Source organism: Barbatula barbatula (genome assembly GCF_947034865.1).
Source record: "Barbatula barbatula genome assembly, chromosome: 21".
NCBI classification, from domain to species: domain Eukaryota; kingdom Metazoa; phylum Chordata; class Actinopteri; order Cypriniformes; family Nemacheilidae; genus Barbatula; species Barbatula barbatula.
This window is the reverse complement of record NC_136784.1, coordinates 8,541,695-8,561,255: the sequence shown is the minus strand read 5'-3', so window position 1 is coordinate 8,561,255 and position 19,561 is coordinate 8,541,695. Positions and strand designations below refer to the sequence as shown.

The window sequence follows — 19,561 nt, the reverse complement described above, 5'->3', positions numbered from 1 at the left end:
ATACGGTTAAAAAAACTGGCAAATTACTAAAAGAGAAAACAATTTACAACTTTAATTTGAGAAGAAAACAACTTTTTCTTCTGGCGCTACAGCTTCCAGAATTTTCCTACGGGATTTTTACAGTGTATGAGACTTAAGCAAGCACTGTAAAACATTTCTGTAGAAATTACAGTATTACTGGCAGCAGTTTGCCAATAACTAACTGTATATTTACATTTATGTATGGAAACAGTTTGTTCAACGATCAATGATCATTAAACATTAATATAGTCTAATTACAGAAAAATGATTTTTTTCCTGTAAAGACTGTTTAATGTTCATTTATCTTTGAACAAACTGTTGACAACAAATTAGATAAATATAAATCTACAGTAAGTTACTGGCAAGTTACACTCCATTTGCTCTATATTTAATAGCCATGAGAATATTTTTTATATTATGAAGTGGTTCTTTAATTTAGCAAATGATGCGTAGTTGACTGATACATGCAGTTGTCCAGTTGACCAGCAGGTGGTGAAGTATTATGCCTCTGAACTGACCTTTGTGGAGAGTGAGAGAGATAAAGAGAGAAAGAGAGAAAGAGAGAAAGAAAGGGGTTAACCTAAAGTAGCTTCATGTCCGAGAGCAGTGTGTTGTGTCTGGTGTGGGAGGGGGAGAGAAAGAGACAGAAAGTGAAAGAAGGGGAGGGAGAATACTGAAGGGGTGGGTCGCTGGGCTTGCCCTGACTCTATATAGAGAAGGAAAGCCAGAGTGTGACTAAAGCTCAGACACGGTAAGAGAGAAAGTGTGTTCAACACATTTAAAGTACTTTGACCCGTTGTTTGAAAGAGACAGGATCACATTTTTCTACTGGATTTACCACAGGAAGGATTTTATTTCACTAAACAAGGTGGGGGATATTTTGGCCATTTGATTTGTATGTTCTGTGTGACCTCCTCCCCTTGCTTTCTCATGCAGGTGTTGGACAGGTGTGTGATTCAGACAGGTGCTAGACTCTAGATAACAATATTGACAATATTCTCTTTATTCATATTTACATTTAAGATGGGGTTTAATATATTAAATGTACATAAAATCTTAAGCTAAGAATGTAATTTGTCACAGTTAAAACGTATTACTGCTCATTTGCATATTATATTTAAGTCTGCAGTAAAATATACTATATTATGTTTATTTTCTGTATTGGTTTATTTTTATTTACTTTTTGCTCAACTTGATGAAATTCATAATTCTTCTTCTTAAATTCAAGTATTAAATTCAGATGAATTATGGGAGTTTTGGGATAATCCAGTGTTCATAAATGCAATGTTTATTTGCAAATGTGTCTTTAAACAACACTGCAAACCAGATTTCTTCATATTAAGGGGCACCTTTTGTTATATTCACACCTGGAAATCTCAAAAGGGCTATTTTACAGCATGCACTTAAATAACCTGGTGCCTTTTTGTCACTTTCTGTGTTGTAAACTGTAATAAAAGTTAAAAAGTCAAGTTTGTGCAGGAAAACGTTTAGGAGTGAGAGCAGAGGTGCTGTATTTTAACAACATTGTTTCTTGAACCTTTCAGCATTACACTTCAGGTAAAGTGTTTGATTCGAATTACAGTGAAAGTGTTAAAGTCCGTTGACAGCTCAAGGACCCGTGTGACTGCTGATATGCATGGAATCTGCTAGAAAGGTCCAATATCTCACTGTTAGATTAGTGTGTGTGTCGAAAGTTCAAGTCCTGCTTCTAGCCAGTTATGTATCTTCATCTTCTATTTTTGTCTTTCTAAAATCCTATTTAGAATATTCGCCTCAAAATGTTTGTTTTGCTTTAATCAAGTAATGTAACGTTTAACATGTTAATAGCCACCTTTGGAGTGAACTTTAAAGGGATAGTTAAGCGGGATAGTTAAGCATAAACATGTATATGACTCTTTCTTCTGTGGAACACAAAAGAAGATATTTTGAAAAATGTCTCAGTGGATTTGTGTCCATACAATAGAAGTCAATGGGGTCCAGTGTTGTTTGATAACCAACATTTCTTAAAATATCTTGCGTGTTCTGCAAAAGGAAGTCATACAGGTTTGAAATGACACATGGGTGCATAAAGAATTTTCCCTTTTGAGTGAACTGTCGCTTTAAAACCATTACGTCTGTTAAATAGTAAAACCAGGTAATAGCTGTAATTATCTTTCTTTATTCTCGGTCTGTTTTGTTCAGACAGGATTTTGTTGTGTTGTATCTGGTTCAGATTGTGTACATTGAACCACCTGTACAAATATCTGAGGCTTGAAATATTACATCACATATTCTGTTCATCTGCTGATTTCTCAAAGTCTTGATGTACAGAAGTGATGTAGCATTTGTCAGATGGCAGACTGCACGCTTGTTCAGTACTGTGCAGTTGTAGAAGTGTTTTACCGTCTAATGTGCATTGAGTTATATCCTGCGGGCTCTCTGTGGTGTAAAAACACGTTTGTACATGCTGCAGCCCGCTATGTGGAAGCAAGCGCACATCATCCAGACCTCAAATGGCAAAATATCCAGATGATCCATTCACTGTAGTTACATTACAGCTGATGTTGACTGGAGCAGTTGCCCTGACAGCGGGGTCAAACGGGCCCCATGAAAGACTCTCAATATGGTGGCTTTATAATGCCACCATAACACTGCTGCCATATGTCTCAGTGTTTGTATGTGTGGAATGGTCGACTAAAGGCACAGTCATGCAGAAAACTGCACAGCGATGGAAATCCGGGGCTGTTCTTTGTCTGTGTGGGGGACATTGTGCCTGGTGGGCCGATTGGGTAATTAATTATGCTATTTCTGTACCTTGAGCTCCGCCCCCTCTGTCTTTGTCAATTCTTGAATCTTTTGAACGTGCGTCCACAAAAGGCTTGAGTGCAGTTTCGTGTGAACTTAAGGCATTGTTCTGATAGAGGGCCGGTCAGAGGACAAGTAATATGATTAGATGAGGATGAAGAGCTAGAGGAAGATGAAATCAAATGCTGGCAATATGTAAACTTTATAGCCACTCAAAAGAAAACTAAAATGCACATGTTTGTAAAAAGTTTGATGTCAGAACCGAACATGAACAGCTTTAAAGGGATCATCATTTACTCATCCTCAAGTTGTTCCAAACCTGTGTAAATTTCCTTGCTCTGCTTAACACTCGGAAATACATTTGAAAGAATGTTTGTAATCTGGGGCACTATCGACTTCCATAGTACAGAAAATCTATGGTTGTCAATAGTGCCCCAGAACTGTTTCTTTCCCACATTCTTTAAAATATCTTCCTTTGTGTTCAACATAATCTAGAATTATAGCTTTGGAACGACTTGAGGGCGAGTGAATGAAGACAGAAGAGACATTTTTGGCTGAACTATCCCTTTAATAAAACAGTGTTTTCCTGTCTTGGTTCTGACTGCAGGAAGTTGCCTTTTCCCTAAGAATGATAAAGTTTTGACTCCATTAGTTTGATAGCCGTTTTATTTCCACAAGGTCAGCTACTGTTTCTCCTCTTGCTTTGTGAAGATAAATCGGTCCACTTAAAGGGGCTTATTCTAACGTTTTTATGCAAACACGAGTGAATAGTTAGCCACAATGAAGTTTAATCCTTCACCAAAATCTAAGAGAAACCAGGTTGCAGAATGGATTTACAGTGAAATTACACATTCAGTAATTATCATTGGCACACTACAGTTAAGCAATTACAATGGTTTTGGAGCATTCTGAATGAATTCTAAAGCACATTAATTTGAACATAAGTGTTGAAATGTTAATCCTGACTGATTTAGAATGCGTCAGAACACTGAGCGGTGGATTATAGGAATGTTTTTGGTTTATTAATGGGTTTGCTTGAATGCTCAAATGGCGCCTCTGTGATAATAGCAAAGTCGAATAACTTTTAATATTCTTAACAAACTAAATAAATACATTTAGAGTTCTTTTTGCTCAAAAAGGTTATCATAAGAGAAAATATCTGATTTACTGTATAAAAAGGATATTTAAACGTCCAATGTGTCATTTCTTTGGATTATCTAATTACAGAAATGCAACATAATTTACCTAACTATGTCTTCAGAGGTGTATACAGACCTTACATAATGAAGCGTTATGTTTTTATTCTCTTAGAATAAGCTATTTCCATTTACATAAACCGCAAGTCCCCCGGAGTGAGCCGTTGGTTGCAATTCACAACCTCACCACTAGATGCAGCTAAATTTCATACACTTGACCTTTAAGCTTCACTGCATGTTTGACCCCATCTGTAAAATCCAGGCTAAAGTCTCATCGTTTAAGATTGGGACATCAAAGTTTGATTTCAATCTTTGACATGTTCTTACTCCGTCAATATTAAAGATATCGAGGTTATATTTTCACAGAATGTTCTTTACATGATACGATGATTTTAGGTAAAACAGTAAATCACAAACAATGACTTTAGTTGGGTTTTCACAGACTGGGTCATATATGCTACTTACTTCAAACCCTTCCCAATGAATCGTTTATGTAATATAAATATGATTAAATGTCTCAAGACATGCTAATACAGACAATCAAGTTATTTTTAGTCATCAGTAGCCAATTATATATTTGACTTTTGTGCTTACCATCAAAAACTGGAAAGAGTCTCCTGTATGACCATGTTTTCCTAGCAGTATTCAGTCCTGTGAGTCTTTCAGGACGCAGATAGAAACGTGAAAAAACTTCCCGGATATGAACACCCTAGGCTGGTTTGCTGGTCTTTGCAGGATTGGGCTGGTTTTGTATATAGTCATACTGTGTTATTTACTTTGCAGGATGAGGGCATTATTAAAAAAGAACACGAGAAACGTCTGTTTATCAGTCGTGTTTACATTCACAGATTGTTGGCTTCTAGCCTTGAGTTCCGGAAAGGATGCAAAACAACCCTCATGTTGACTGCATGACATTTCTATGTGTATACCACTCCATCATAGTTGTGTTTCTCATATCTGTTGCTTCCAATCCATCGCACAAATGGACAAACAAATGTTATTTCTGCTATAATCGCATCACTTGACATCAATTGTTTATTTTTTGCTGCGTGATGGAGCATAATGCTCCAAATTGAATTCTGTTTCGAATTTTGAGCCTAATGGCTGATGCAATGTTTTGTTATATTGATTTCTTCATGACAGATAAGCGATGTCGAAGGTTTTGATGCTGCCCATCATCACAGTACTCCTCCTGATGCTGGAGAGGGGGGTCTCGTCAGGGACCCGCACCAAGCGAGAACTGGCCGGCCCACTGCACTTGAGGGGAATCCGGGATCCTTCCGGCTCATACTGCCAGAGGAGAGGAGGCTGCTGCCCGGGCAGAAATGACCAGTGCACTGTCCCGTACATGGACACGATCTGTTATTGCGACCTGTTTTGCAACCGCACCGTAGCCGACTGTTGTCCTGACTTCTGGAGTCACTGTTTGGGGACAACTCCCCCATACCCCCCCAGTAAGTCAATATATTATGCCAAATGCTCTCTGCAACAAAAATAATTTTTGAATAAACCATCCTTTAGTTAAAGATAAGTTATTCTCTAGAGTTGTAATGGAAAACCTGAGTCCACATATGTCTCTAAAGTTTTCCATAGACCCCACTGTGGTGGTATAGTACCACTGAGGTGTAAAATGTTTAGCAATAGGCCTTATAATGAAGAGAGAACAGTAGGCTTCTCATAAATAGAACAGAACAGAAGGCAGAGAGCAATGAAGGAGGTCAACCGAAAGAATGCCTGTAATGTATCAGAAAGAGGAGTGGGGGGGTGGACAGGATGACTGCAGGGAGGGAGAGATCACAACAGGTATGTGTGCAATGTGTGTTTGCTAAAGGTGGGAAAATCATGTCTATAGGGCAGGAACGATTTCATGGATCACAGCGCACCTTCACTCAGACAGAGAGGGCATATCACTGAATGTTATTTGAAAGGTACTTTCATATACAGTACAGTTCATTCTACATTAGAGCGCATTCCCGCTCAGTGGCTCTCAACCTAGTGTTGACTTGTAACCTCTTGTTAAGCTGATGATTTTCGAGGTTGTGTGAGGTGTGTGTGCGTTTATGAGCAAGAGTTAATGCTGTAGATGTAGATGTACAATATGTAGACCCCCAATTCTACATTGTTAAAGGGATACTCCACCCAAAAATGAAAATTCTGTCATCATTTACACATTTACTGACCCTCAAGTACGGCAGTATTGACTTCCATAGTATGAAAAAATATCTTCAAGGGGGCGCAGAGTTATTTGTGAATTTCGTTTTTGGGTGGGGGGTCTTTTTAAAGAACAAATACAAGGAAAACGCACTGGTAATTTACATCCGTTCATTTTACAGATATTTCCATTAACCCCAAAGAACAACACAATCTGGTGCCTTTTTGTTTTTATTGGAACAAATATCAAATCCAGATACGTTTACTTGGAAAGTGACCTAAGATATTTAGTCATAAATATAAAAATAAGATTAAGAAGTCTATGTTTAAAAAGAAAACAAATTTTGTAAAATTAAGTTTAGTAGAATTATGTACTTAAGAAAAAGGTAAAACTAAGTTTTTTGGGGTTCTTACTAAATATCATAGCTCACTTTCCTTGTTAAGTAAATGTGTTTGGATTTCATAATTTTTTGATATTTGACAAAGATGCTTAGTAAGTAAATTCCTTCATATTAATAGTACCTTGTGCCCATTTTTACAGATTTCTATTACAGTGTCTATTACAAGTCCTTTACTTCCGCAGTGTAGTATATTCTCCACTGTAGGACACTTAATAAACTTACCCCTGAATTAGTGGCTGAAGAAACAGATCCTGCCCACGTTCATCCAGGGAGTGTGGCAATCTCCAAACAAAGTCATGAAGCCATGACGACAGCAGAGTGTCTGGGAAAGTTCTAGAATGCCGGGAAAGCATTCCTCTGCTAGACTACAGTAGCTCTCAGCTCTACAGACTATCAAACATAAATGAGAGAGTTAATCCAAATGCTGGGGTTCACAATACATATGTGTATAATATCTGCCTATTTAAAAAGATTCTTGTATGTGCCATTCGATTCATGAGTTACTGATGTTTGTTTATTTCAGGTTCTTGTGAAAGAAACGGCCACAGGTTTCATTCAGGAGCAACTTACAAAGAGAACTGTAACTTGTGGTGAGTTTCAAATCCAAAGAGCACATGTATATCCGTATTCTCTCGTTCTCTGTTTTGTCATAGCACTATTAACACAGTAACCTTTTCAAGGGCACTGCGCATCTACCAACACAAGGCCACTAATGGTAACATCAACAATTTGGCAGGTTGTTTTACAGACCAAGAGAGTTTTTGCTAGATCCTTTACTGACCAGGACACCCTCTGGTCCTGAAAAGATGACACACATTCTTAATTTTCAAGGCTGAAACACCTACTTCACCTTCAGAGCCCTTGTTACTCTAATGCGTTTAAACAGTACAAATACACAGCAACAAACATGTACTGCACATGCACATGCATACTAGTTACCTTACCCTTGTGTCACACTAATAGGATTATCTTTCTCCAGAGAAAATCAATCTAATCCTTTGCTCCAGTCAAGATAGCAGCACATTCCACTAAAGCAGTGTCTGTGGAGTTAGTGGATCTTCACAGACAATAACCAGTACAGGAACATCCATTGACTTATATTATGAAAAATGCAAATAAATGCAAATAGAAGCAATATTTGTATTTGTTATATTTATATATATATACACAGTGTTAGTAGTTCAACAACAACGATCAGTTTATATAAACACAGGCCTATAAATAGCACATCTTAAAATCAGAAAAAAATATTTTGGCTCTTCCTGTACTTCAGTTGGTTACATGTTGTGTTAGCAATGCAAATATTATGGATTCGTTGCCAGCAATACACACACTAATAAAAATGCATATGGAATGCACTGAGTTTGGATGGCGTCTGCTAAATGCATACAAATGTAAAATGTATGTAAATGTAAAGTAATGCAATTCAAGTTCTTCATTTTTTAGATAAGTTGACATTACATTACCTCCTAAACTCTGCTTAGGAGTCTTTAATTCTTCTTGTAATCTAAAATCTCTTGGTCTAAAAGCATCTCACCAGCCTCGATGATAGTGTTTTATCACTGTATTGTGCATTGCTTGTGAGAAACTGGTGGCAGTTAGACAAAATACAACGGCAGGAATTCCATACCCTCATGCCAAAGCTTCTTCACACAGCAGTGATATGGGTATTGTCCCTGGAAAAATGTGCTGTAATGCTGCCTCCAGGTCTCGTTTTTCTTTTCTTTTTTTGTGTAATGTGTTCACATGTTGGCCCCAGTGCAAATATTTCATTTACCTGTTTGTGGCAGTTGCTGTAATTTAAATGAGCAAGAACATTCCATCAATCCAACGCCCATGATGTTTAAAGGCCTGAACACAACAGTTGTAGATGTGACATGATGTTATCTGGCAGTCTGGCGTGACGATGCTTTGTGTTATCACAACAACAGCAAGATCTCCACCTCCTGTCACATCTCTTATCTCGGTTCACTTTGGTTCTTGTTTGATCCAGATCTTTTTCACATTCTCTAGCAACTGCAATAGAGATTTGCATCCTGTGGTGGAAGAGCCTGATTAAATGCTGGCTGGCATCCCAGCCGAGTTGTTGTTCCCTCCTGGTTTGCATTCACCTCTGTAATCCAGAGATTTCCTGAGTTCAGGCCTCACTGGACTGAACCATGCGTTTGGCACAAGTGCAGCAGACCCGCTGGCTCCTGTTGAATCAACAAAATGAAGAGCAGTGCTGGTGGTGAAGCATGACCTCACACTCACCTACTTGTGATGTTATCACACTGAAATGTCTTTGAAGTTATTGAAGCAAATGACATTTTCTTGTTCTGTCGCTGTAAATGCCATCCTTACCTGTGGTCCTCTATCAGCAGCATGCCTGAGAGACAACAGATGAGATCTAGAGCCCATAAATCCATTCTGCTGTCATCCTTGAAAAGATGAAACATGTAAATAAAGAGAAAGTACGCACATACATCTGCTCTGTAACACAGGGGACGTCAGATTGTGACCCTTAATCTTGTGTCCGGATTTGAGGTTAACACTCATGCGTGACAGAATGAGAAACTTGGCTTCCCGCTGACAACAGGTCACCTAATTCCTGAACCTTTTGTTACTTTTTACCCAGCAAGTGTGTGTTGCTGTGCACTCGTGCGTGAATGTATGATTGAATTCTTGACAAACGTTCCTGCATTTATACAAACAGGTCTTGTGCCAATGGAAAGAAGAGGTTGTAAGGTGTTTCCTGCTTCCTCCAATCAAAACCAGCCAATGCTCCACATGCACACAGTTGTTGTAGTTCGTTCCTGACAGATCCAGAAGATAATCATCGTTTTCTGGGAAGTGTTGTGTGAGTTGACATGTTTGTGCTGCTGTGATTCAAGAGGTCTTTGCTGATCATTGCAAAATACGATGGCTGCAAAAAAGAAGGACAGATTGGTCGTACCAGCTATTTTAGCAACTAGATTGTAGGATTTATAAAGAGAGAAAACACATCGCCATGATGCAAGGATGTTACTATATGGTTGCTAACACCGTGTCTACACCGGACGCGACTGCAGCGCTGCATCCAGTGTGGACAAAATTTGAAATGATAACGGGTTCCAATGCGTTTCTAATGTATTTTGTTGTTTCTCGTCGCACCTGTCGCTAGATTATCTTGGTGCTTGCTTGAGGGTTTGGTTCTGTCCTCTCCTTCTGAGGTATCCTGGACCCAGGTGGTACAAGATGAGTTAGATGCTGATGTTTCATATCACTTCTCTGAGCATGACTTATCTGCTCTCTAGGAATGACTCAGCAGAAGTGCACTGTGTCACCACTAGACTTCCTCTTTTAATCCATGATGACATGTTCTTGTGAAATGCCAGGCCTACTGAATCTCCTCCCTTAAATAGACTGACTAAAAATGGATGTTTCTGCAAGAGCTGCCTTAAAAGGCTTACAGTACCTATCTCTCTCTCTCTCTCTCTCTCGCTCGCTCTCATTGTTTCGCCTCTTTTCATCTAACATCTGTCTACATTTTCCTTCTCTACTTGTGTAAATAGTTTACATTGTTTATTATTCTAATAGTGTGTTGGGAAGCTAAGGTTATTTTTCAAGTTTTTGTTTTAATTTTTACAAAGTGTTACAGCATTAAACTTAAATAGATGAATTAGCAAACAAAACATACTGTAGAATATTATTGCAAAAGTTTGACTATTGTTTAAGTTATGTTTAAAACAATTTAAATTAAAATTCTGTCATCCTTATTTCACAGTTATTTCAGTCACATAATGGACTGTTAAAGTTAGGCAAATGAGGGATTTTAAAGGCTTTCAGTTTTTTCAGGCTCAGTTTGCTGATAATTTAGTTTTTGTTTCCTGCAGTACATGTGGTCAGAATGGACGTTGGGAATGTGAGCATCACGCTTGTCTGATAGATGCTGACATGATCCAGGAAATCAACACTAGAGGTTATGGGTAAGCGTCAGTCATTCTCTATAGTTATCAGACAATTGGCACCAAAACTAGAAATAGAAAACTATTTATAACTTTTCCTCTCTCTTTTTTAACTTTTTTAGCTGGAGGGCAGCAAACTACAGTCAGTTCTGGGGTATGACCCTGGATGAGGGTCTGCAGTATCGCCTGGGAACACACCGGCCCTCACGAACCGTCATGAACATGAATGAGATCCAGGTGAGTCAACGCGGCACCAGCTCCTGAACAAGACAGTTGCAGATCAGATAATCTCTTCATTCGTTTCATGATTATGCCCATTGACGGCCGTCTGATTGCAAATTCTCTGCCTTCACCATAACTTTGTGGTGATGAACCATCAAAGCGAGAATAAGAGGCAGGATTTAAGAAATCAGACTGTTCTTTGATCTCTGTGATGGATTATGGGACAGTAACTGCATCCCAAATGAGACTGTCTGAATGTGTGTTGTTTGATGTGGCTCACTGAGGCTTTAAGTTAAAGATGCATGTGATCGGTGCCGGTAACCATTTTGGAATCATTTGGCGTGTCTCTGCTGCTAATAAGACACATCTAAAATTCACAGACCTGCTGTCAAACCAGGAATTAGTTATGTCAGACACTGGGAGGGAGATGGGTAAAGTGAAATGCCTTTCGTTGATGGTCAACCTGATTGAACCTTTGGTTTGCTCCAAGGTGTGGCCCTACGGGTCTACAATTCCCCACTGCAATGCAGGTCACTTGACAACCACCTGCATTCCAGTGGATCATATCTGCTTGTTGTCAAAGAGAATCATGACAATATCAAAGGCTGGAATGTAGGAGGATAACAACCGGCAGCTGTTTATTACCTAAGAGGGAGAGCAGCACAGTAGCATGGTGAATAATGTCTCATGAGAGAAAGTGCTTATGAATTCCATGTTCCAGCCTTTGGGGTGATAAATTTGGCAGAAAGAGCTTTAAAGATAACTCAAGAGAGTCATAGATTAAGAGGTTAGGACATGTACAGTTACTGCTGAATGTAGATAGATGGGGTGAATTATTTTACTGATATTGAGATGACTGGGATTTTCTTTATGCTGGTGGAATACCATTTTCAGAAAAAAGTCACATTTGAACACTATTTTCCTCTGAAATAATTCAGGAAACACACAAAAAACTGACTAATCACAATTATATAACCACAATAAGGCTTTGAGCCACTATTGGACTTTGGAGTCCCAGTTGACATTTCATTTACTATGAGACCTTTTAAAAAGAGACATATGGGAATAAACCCTTATGTGCCACAATGCCAAAATATCACATCATAACCACATCATTAAAGCATTTATGGAAAACTATTCAAGTACACCGTCTTGGATCAGCAACAAAACCACTTTCTGTACCTGGTGACCATCTTAAGTTGGTCAAACTGTTATTTGGAACATTGTTGTTAGTCAACCAGTTAATGGCCAGCTTTAACCAGATAAAACAGCCAGCACTTTTCAAAACACAACAATTTTCCAGTAAGCCATTAGAGAAAAACACTAAACTTGTTTCATGTTCTGTAGATGAATATGAATGGAAACGATCATCTGCCAAGTTACTTCAACGCAGCTGAAAAATGGCCAGGGAAAATCCACGAGCCATTGGACCAGGGCAACTGCAATGCATCCTGGGCCTTCTCCACCGCCGGTGAGTCAGCAAAAAACAGCAGACAGTGTTTACACAGTGAAGAGTTTTCTGTACATTATGTAACACTGAAATGTTCTTTTGTCCTTTCTCTCATATCTGCTTCTTTGTGATACACTGTAGCTGTTGCGTCAGACAGAATCTCTATTCAGTCGATGGGTCACATGACCCCTCAGCTCTCACCCCAGAATCTCATTTCCTGCGACAAACGTCACCAAGGTGGCTGTGCCGGGGGACATATCGATGGAGCATGGTGGTACCTACGTCGACGAGGGTAATTCTGAAAATATTTTACATTTACCATCTTTAAACTCAATCTCTTGCATATTTGTGACTAAAGCATACCTCTGGTTTGTTGTTTCTCAGGGTGGTAACAGAGGAGTGTTACCCCTTCTCTCTGCCTCAGCAGACCCCTACTGAAGTAGCTCGCTGTATGATGCAGAGTCGAGCGGTGGGCCGGGGGAAGAGACAGGCAACGGCACATTGTCCTAACAGCCACAGCTACCACAATGACATCTATCAGTCAACCCCACCATACAGACTGTCATCGAATGTAAGCAAACCTGACCATTTAAACTAGTTGGGCTGGACCCCTCAATTACAAATGTTAAAGGGATAAATCACCCAAAAATTCCAAACACGTGTGACTTTCGTTCTCGTGCTTTACACAGAAGAAGGTATTGTGAAAAATGTTGGTATGTTACAACACTCGCCCCCATCGACTTCTATTGTAAGGAATCAAAACAACTTTTCTCTTTTGTGAGTCATTTATAGGTTTTGAAGGACACAAGGGTGAGTAAATTATAACATAATTTTTATTTTTGGGTGAACTGTCCCTTTAATTAACATAGGAACCCCCACTGCGAGCCAACATTTGTGCCTGATCATACTGATCTCGACCAAATCTCAGCCATGTTCAGGTTTCAACATCTAGTGGAAAGTTAGCAACGCAACTCCTTACTAAATGCCAATGGTTTTGAAATTCAATGTTCAACAAGCACGTACAAGTATATTGTAAATATTTAGTCCATATAGTGCATTTGCAGCTCATGAAAGATCATAGAATTACTCCTGCTGTAAAACATACAGATCTCTGGTATGCAGTGGTTAACATGTCAGTGATTTACAGATATCTCCCTCACACCCAGCATCTGTGCACACATTTATTCATCAATCAAGAGCCTTCAAAGTCACAGGGAGAAATAACTCAGCCAACGTCTAAAGAGACCGGGATTACATTAGCAGTCATGGTTCAACATATTCTTTCCCTAAACTATATTTGACCACCCCGCATTATACACACTCTTCATTATATACAGTACAGTACATATTTCAAGAGATCTTTTTAGAGATCCCCACATCTTACACATGGGACACAGGAATGTGGTTAATGAGGGGTCCATTCTTTGTCTGTAAGATCACTTTGGTTTACTGTAGTAACAGGATTTGTGTATCAAACTAAAAGATATTCCAATTTGTTGAACTGACTTTGACGTGTTGATTCCTTTCTCGTTCACAGGAGAAAGAGATTATGAAGGAGATTATGGATAATGGCCCTGTGCAAGGTATGGATTTCTCCAGAATTGTGCATTTTGTGTAACACTGTCAGCCGAAGGATAAACAAAGTGAAGTAAAGCCCTCCGCTAATGAATGTTAATGGAGTCAAGAATGATTCATATGTGTGTCATGTTTTATTAGTCACCAAGGATGTCATAAACGGTCATTTCGGAAAAAAGCTTCAATTTAAACTTGACACTTATGCGAAGAGTTTTCTCGAAAAATCCCCTGCGGTAATATCATTGAGATGTGGAGCACAGATGGGTGTGTGTCTTTGTGTGGAGTTGTTCAGGTGCTCCATGATCCTTTGCCAGCATTCTGTTGTTTTGTTCCAGACAGGAGGGAACCTTGGCCTTACGCCAGTTTTGATTTCTAATCTCTAGGAACATTCTGCCTAACCTCTGGCTTATATTGAGTAACCAGAGATGAAAGCATCGCCTCTGAGGTGTAATGGTTTGTGTGCGTGTGTGTTAATTGGGCTATGTTTACCTTGTTGTATCATTGTCGGTATCTGAGCGGAGGATATTCCAGTAAAGTCTGGAAAAAAGACAGACATAAAGCAAGACCTTGAATGGTGCATGGCCCCACCTGGTATGTGTCGTCAATGGGACTGCCTAGTCACTGCTCCACCCATTAGTTTTGAATCAGGTCTCATTAATTTAAGCACTGGCCCTGGTCCTGGCCCTGCCACATGAAGACCAACTTATTTGAACTCCAATTGTAATAGTGATGACTTTGATCTCACTTTGATCTGCAAGGGAACATGAAGGTTGTGGGATGTTATGTAGTTGTGTTTTTGAAATGGTATTTCCCACAGCATGACTTTGCGTGATAAAAGTAATTTATTTGCTTTTAAATATTGATTTAATGACGTCTGAAGGTCAGAGATCATTCTTGGTGTTAGGACAATTATTTGGACATAAAATCAAGCGTTTTGGCCATTTATGGTTGTTCCTTTGAGTTGTACTTTAGAACTGTTTATTTAAAGAAACTGTGCTTTGTATAATGGGCGTGTTTTCTGTTTGTGTTTCTTATAGCCATCATCGAGGTCCACGAGGATTTCTTTGTGTACAAGAGCGGAATTTACAAACATACAGATGTCAATAACTACAAACCTCAGCAGAACCGCAAACATGCAACACATTCCGTCCGGATAACAGGGTACGTTTTTCCCACAACATTGCGCAACCTCTCATCTCTGATGATAAAATGAAGAAAATGGGTGTTTACAACCAGTCCGAATTCAACAGCAAAGCTTATAATTTTTTAAATATTGTCAATTGGTGTTTCCTGGGAATGTAATAGAGAGACATTGAGGCCCCTCCTGTTCGCCTTCAAGGCATGTTATTTGTAACTGGCAGACAAAACACCTGGTTGACTGACATTGAAACCTCGCCCCCGGACACACACCCATGAAACCCTTTGCCTGGTTTTGCTATATACGAACACTGATAGCACTCTGACTACAGTTTTTGACTCAGATACCGCTTTTCTCCACTATTGAACTAGAGACTACATTATTTTATGCTCTATAGATTCAGTATCCTCATTTATAAAGTATTTTAAATAAGGTAAAAGTTTAGTAAACATAAATATTAACCTTGAGTTTCAAATCACAGTTTGGGTTTCAGATATATTAATCAGTGTTAAGACCCGCAACTGGTCTTCATGTTTTGCTTTTTAATTTCCGGGACAGGTGTGTCTCATATGTGATATCAGAGATTGTACCTGTGCAGGAATGTGGTCGTTAAACTGTACTGTAAAGAAACAATATAGTGTCTGCCAATGCCCTTCAGGCAGTGATTCTATATTTACACTTTAATGTAGCACTGCGGCAAACTCAGGTTGGCTGTATGTGTGTAGTCTTTAGCTTTGTACAGGTTGTACAGTTTGGCTTCTCATGTCTGTAAATGTGACATGCTTCTTTGCTAGTTATATTGAGCGAGAGTCTGTCTGGAACCAGCTTTTCTCCAAACCTCCCATCACTTGCTGACGCTGCAGTTCTAGCCCTTCTCCAGACGCTCAGAGGTCGATATGCGGTTGGCATACAAGTGCAGCGGTGATGTTTTTACGGGATAAATCCCACCGTGGTGCATTCGGCTAAGCCCAGGGCCTGGGAAAGTTTGTGGAAAGCACATTGATGTCCAGTGTGATGGAAATGGCATTGTTCGATGGACTGATCCTGACTTCGCAATGCAGACAGAGAGGTTTGAACCCACAGCAGGTCAGGGCTGGTTTGAGGCAGTGGTATGCCTGCGATTGTCCAGAACCGAGGACAGAAAACATGGTGAGGTAAGATCACTGCAGAACTCCAGACCCACGTTTTTCCTGGCTTTGCCAAATATTTTAGCTACCGGTTTGGGCCTCGAACTTGCCCTTGTGTTTCATTTGTGGGAACATTTCTTATTTAGGCAATTTTGTTTGGTTTGTTTGTATTTTTTCCAGAATATACTGAATACTACTTTCCCCTGTGGGGATGGAGGACAGATATGTGCTATTTGGGAACAGAATGGAATGTTCTCTAATATAATGGAAAAATTCATCTAGAATTGGCCTTGGGTAGACTATATTTAATCCAAACATTCCACATGGATGTTAACAAGTAAATAGACCTTTGAAGAATGTACAGTAGGGATTGATGTGCTGAACATTTTGAACCCAGCTAAAAGAGATTGAGGGGACAACAGCTACTTAAATGAGACCCAAGTATATACAAGGACGGGTGGAGATGCAAAAGGAAATTCTTGGCACGGTGAATGTTCAGCCATTTGTTTTTATCTTGAGAAGGTTCGAGAAGGCGGGTGTGCTGCTTCCTGGAGCTTTTGTTCTTCCTTTCTCCGAGAAGTGGACATTTAGGAATATTCACCTCATCATAAAGACAGTTTTGGGATGAACTGTATTGTGGTTCTCCTTCAATGTGATTGTTTTTGGTTGGAAGTTTTCCTACAGGATTCCCTTAGGAGAATATTTTATCTACTTCAGAACTGATGTTTAAGTGATGAATCACACAACCCTGATAATGTTTATGGCATATATTTTCAGATGGGGAGAGGATAGCAATTACAATGGCAGAACTAACAAGTACTGGGTGAGAAACGATGTTCATCATATACTGTAATGTTCAACTAGAACTTATCTTTACATGTTTCATGGAGTTTAAACCCATTTCTTCACTCTTCAGATTGCGGCCAACTCCTGGGGGAAGAACTGGGGTGAGGACGGGTACTTCCGCATCGCTCGCGGTGAGAACGAATGCGAGATCGAAACGTTTGTTATCGGTGTGTGGGGAAGAGTAAACATGGAGGACATGCACAGCCATCATCATGGAAGACGCAAGCAGTGAGATCAATCTACACCTCATTGCCTGATGTACACAGCAAAAAGTCAATCAGGTCCATGGCAGGTTGTTAAGAATCCGATTTCCACCAAACTGATAAACACCCATTCCTTTTGAATATTACTACCATGTTCATAAAACAACGTCTCCATCCTCAGTTTTATAACGCAGATGTTGAGAAATAATGTCAGGATTGTATATAGAGCTGTTTTGTCAATCTTATTGGTGGAAACCTGCCTGATACACTCCCTGACCTTAAATACAAACAACTACAGGACTTTTTCCAAAGACTTCACAGGCACTCTGCTTTACAACATCACAATCCTTTTATTTGTCTATTCCAGTGATATTAAGATGTGTCTTAACTTCTTTAGGGTTTTTTTAACTTCTAGGAAGCCAACGCCAGGCTGCAAAATGGGAGGTGATGTTGGTTTTAGGACCAATAACGTATTCTGAAAATACACTAGATTTGATTGATACGACATTTCTTTGCATTTAAGGCCTCCAGTTGAGATAGTTGTAAAGCATTTAAAGTCAATATGTAAAGAAACACCAACAAAGCAAAATATATAAATAACAAAGATAATTGTTGTAATGTTGAATCAATGTTAAATTGGTATTTCGCAACCTTGACTCAACATTAAACCAATTAGCTGGGATTTTTGATTTACAACCAGATTGTCATGGATTTGTATAGGGTTGGTTATTAAGTCATATGTAAAGCAGATTCCACAGTTCAAAACAACTGATAGCCACTTAGTATATAGAATTTATATCTGCAAATGAACTAAAATACATTTAAAACATTCCCAACAATATCTTAAGCTTTACAGTACCTCTGTTTCCTGCAGACACATTTTCCACTTCACTTAATGAACATTAACTTCCTGTGGCAGTCTAGGAATTGAGGAATAAATGTGTGAAATGCTTTTCCATGATAATGAAGGGTAAAGATTCCTGTGTGCATTCAGTGTCATATCAGCAAATGTGTTTTTTTAAAGTTCTCAAGTGTGCAGGAGCTCAAAGTGTTTTCATGCTATTCTACCTTACCAAAGAGTTACCACGATTATAAATCATCCTGTAAACATCTGAATGGCTCTATGTAACTTGCCGTTTAAAGTACATACATACATACATGATTCCTGTGGCTCAGTGGTTAGAGCATGGCGCTAGCAACGCCAATGTCACAGGTTCCATAACAGGAGATTGCACATAGTCAGAAACAAATGTGTAGTACAATGCAATGTAAGTCGCTTTGGATAAAAGCGTCTGCCATAAATGTAAAGTAATTAAAGGTTGCACAAACATAGTCTACAGAAAAATAGATGTGTCATATCACCACTTGAAAAAAATATATATTTATGTAACATTGAACACAACACAACATTTGCTTTTACTGTACCGGCTATAAAATACATATAAAACATGTTTATTAAATGTATGTTCAGCATAATGACCTAAACCTTTTTTCCAAGTCTTACGCTCTTGTAAACTAGTTTTATTGTACACAAACATCTCTCTACTGTATGACCATTCCGTTATTTTATCAAATCTGTCTTTGCAGTCATTCACAGTAAAATATTTGAGTATAATTTAAGTGGTTTGGGCACAATGCTTTAGTTTGGTTTCTGTCTAGGTGTGTAAATCTGGCAAAATTGATATTATAAGACGCCATGGAGCATTACTCCTCGATATCCAGGTATAACGCTACAGAGGATTAATGTGTGTGTGTTAATAAGCCTGAAATATATACAGCTTCTGAGCATTGCAGATATTAGCAGTGGCAGACAAATTATTTCGTACGCACACCATAGTGTCTAGCAAGCTCATCTGTTGACTGATAATGTCATTATTACACTGACATGGCTGTAATTCGAAGCATATCATTCTGCAAAACACCCACTGACAGGAAGACTCACTTCAGCACAAACGTCAGTAACAGATGTTCTGCACACCAGTCAATTAGCATTTGGTTATTTGAATCAGTCATGCGAGATGAAGTTATGTGCAGCCCAGCTCATGTCATGTGGGCTCATTTTATGCATATAACATGTGGCTTATTGCCGGCTTTACATTAAAGTTAATTTCAGGTTCATACACCGATCTGGTCCTTTCTTGGCCCTCATTCAAATGTCTCCATTGAGTTCTAATATTGTAATAATGTTTTTCTTTTGAGTTATTTAAGAACAATGTTTGTAAATAATGCATCTCTGGTTACTGCTGTGCAATGTTTCCATGTTTTCTCTGTACACAATGCACACCACTGTAGTGTTGTTTTGATGCAATAAAAGGCTTATGAACCATTTACAGTCTTCTGGGCGTTTACATATCTTCACCACAGCTGGCCACTGACCATCCAACCATTCATTCACCCTTGTGTCAGTTAAACCTGTATTTGACTTTGGAACACAAAAAAGAAATTTTGAGAAATGTGTCTGTGATTTTGTGTCCATACAATGGGGGCCATTGTTGTTTGGTTGCCCACATGTTTTGAACGA

General features: G+C 39.0%; 1 protein-coding gene across 1 annotated transcript; it reads left to right on the top strand.

Annotated features, from left to right (window-relative positions):
* The first annotated feature begins 626 nt into the window (after positions 1–626).
* tinagl1 (tubulointerstitial nephritis antigen-like 1) lies at positions 627–19,368 on the top strand. The gene is made up of 12 exons (XM_079484877.1): positions 627–889; positions 5,145–5,455; positions 7,077–7,143; positions 10,408–10,500; positions 10,602–10,716; positions 12,049–12,172; positions 12,293–12,443; positions 12,536–12,722; positions 13,689–13,734; positions 14,764–14,887; positions 16,769–16,814; positions 16,908–19,368. Exons 2-12 carry the CDS (start codon positions 5,152–5,154, stop codon positions 17,067–17,069), a joined length of 1,419 nt encoding a protein of 472 aa, XP_079341003.1. The 5' UTR covers positions 627–889; positions 5,145–5,151; the 3' UTR covers positions 17,070–19,368.
* The last annotated feature ends 193 nt before the right edge of the window (positions 19,369–19,561 follow it).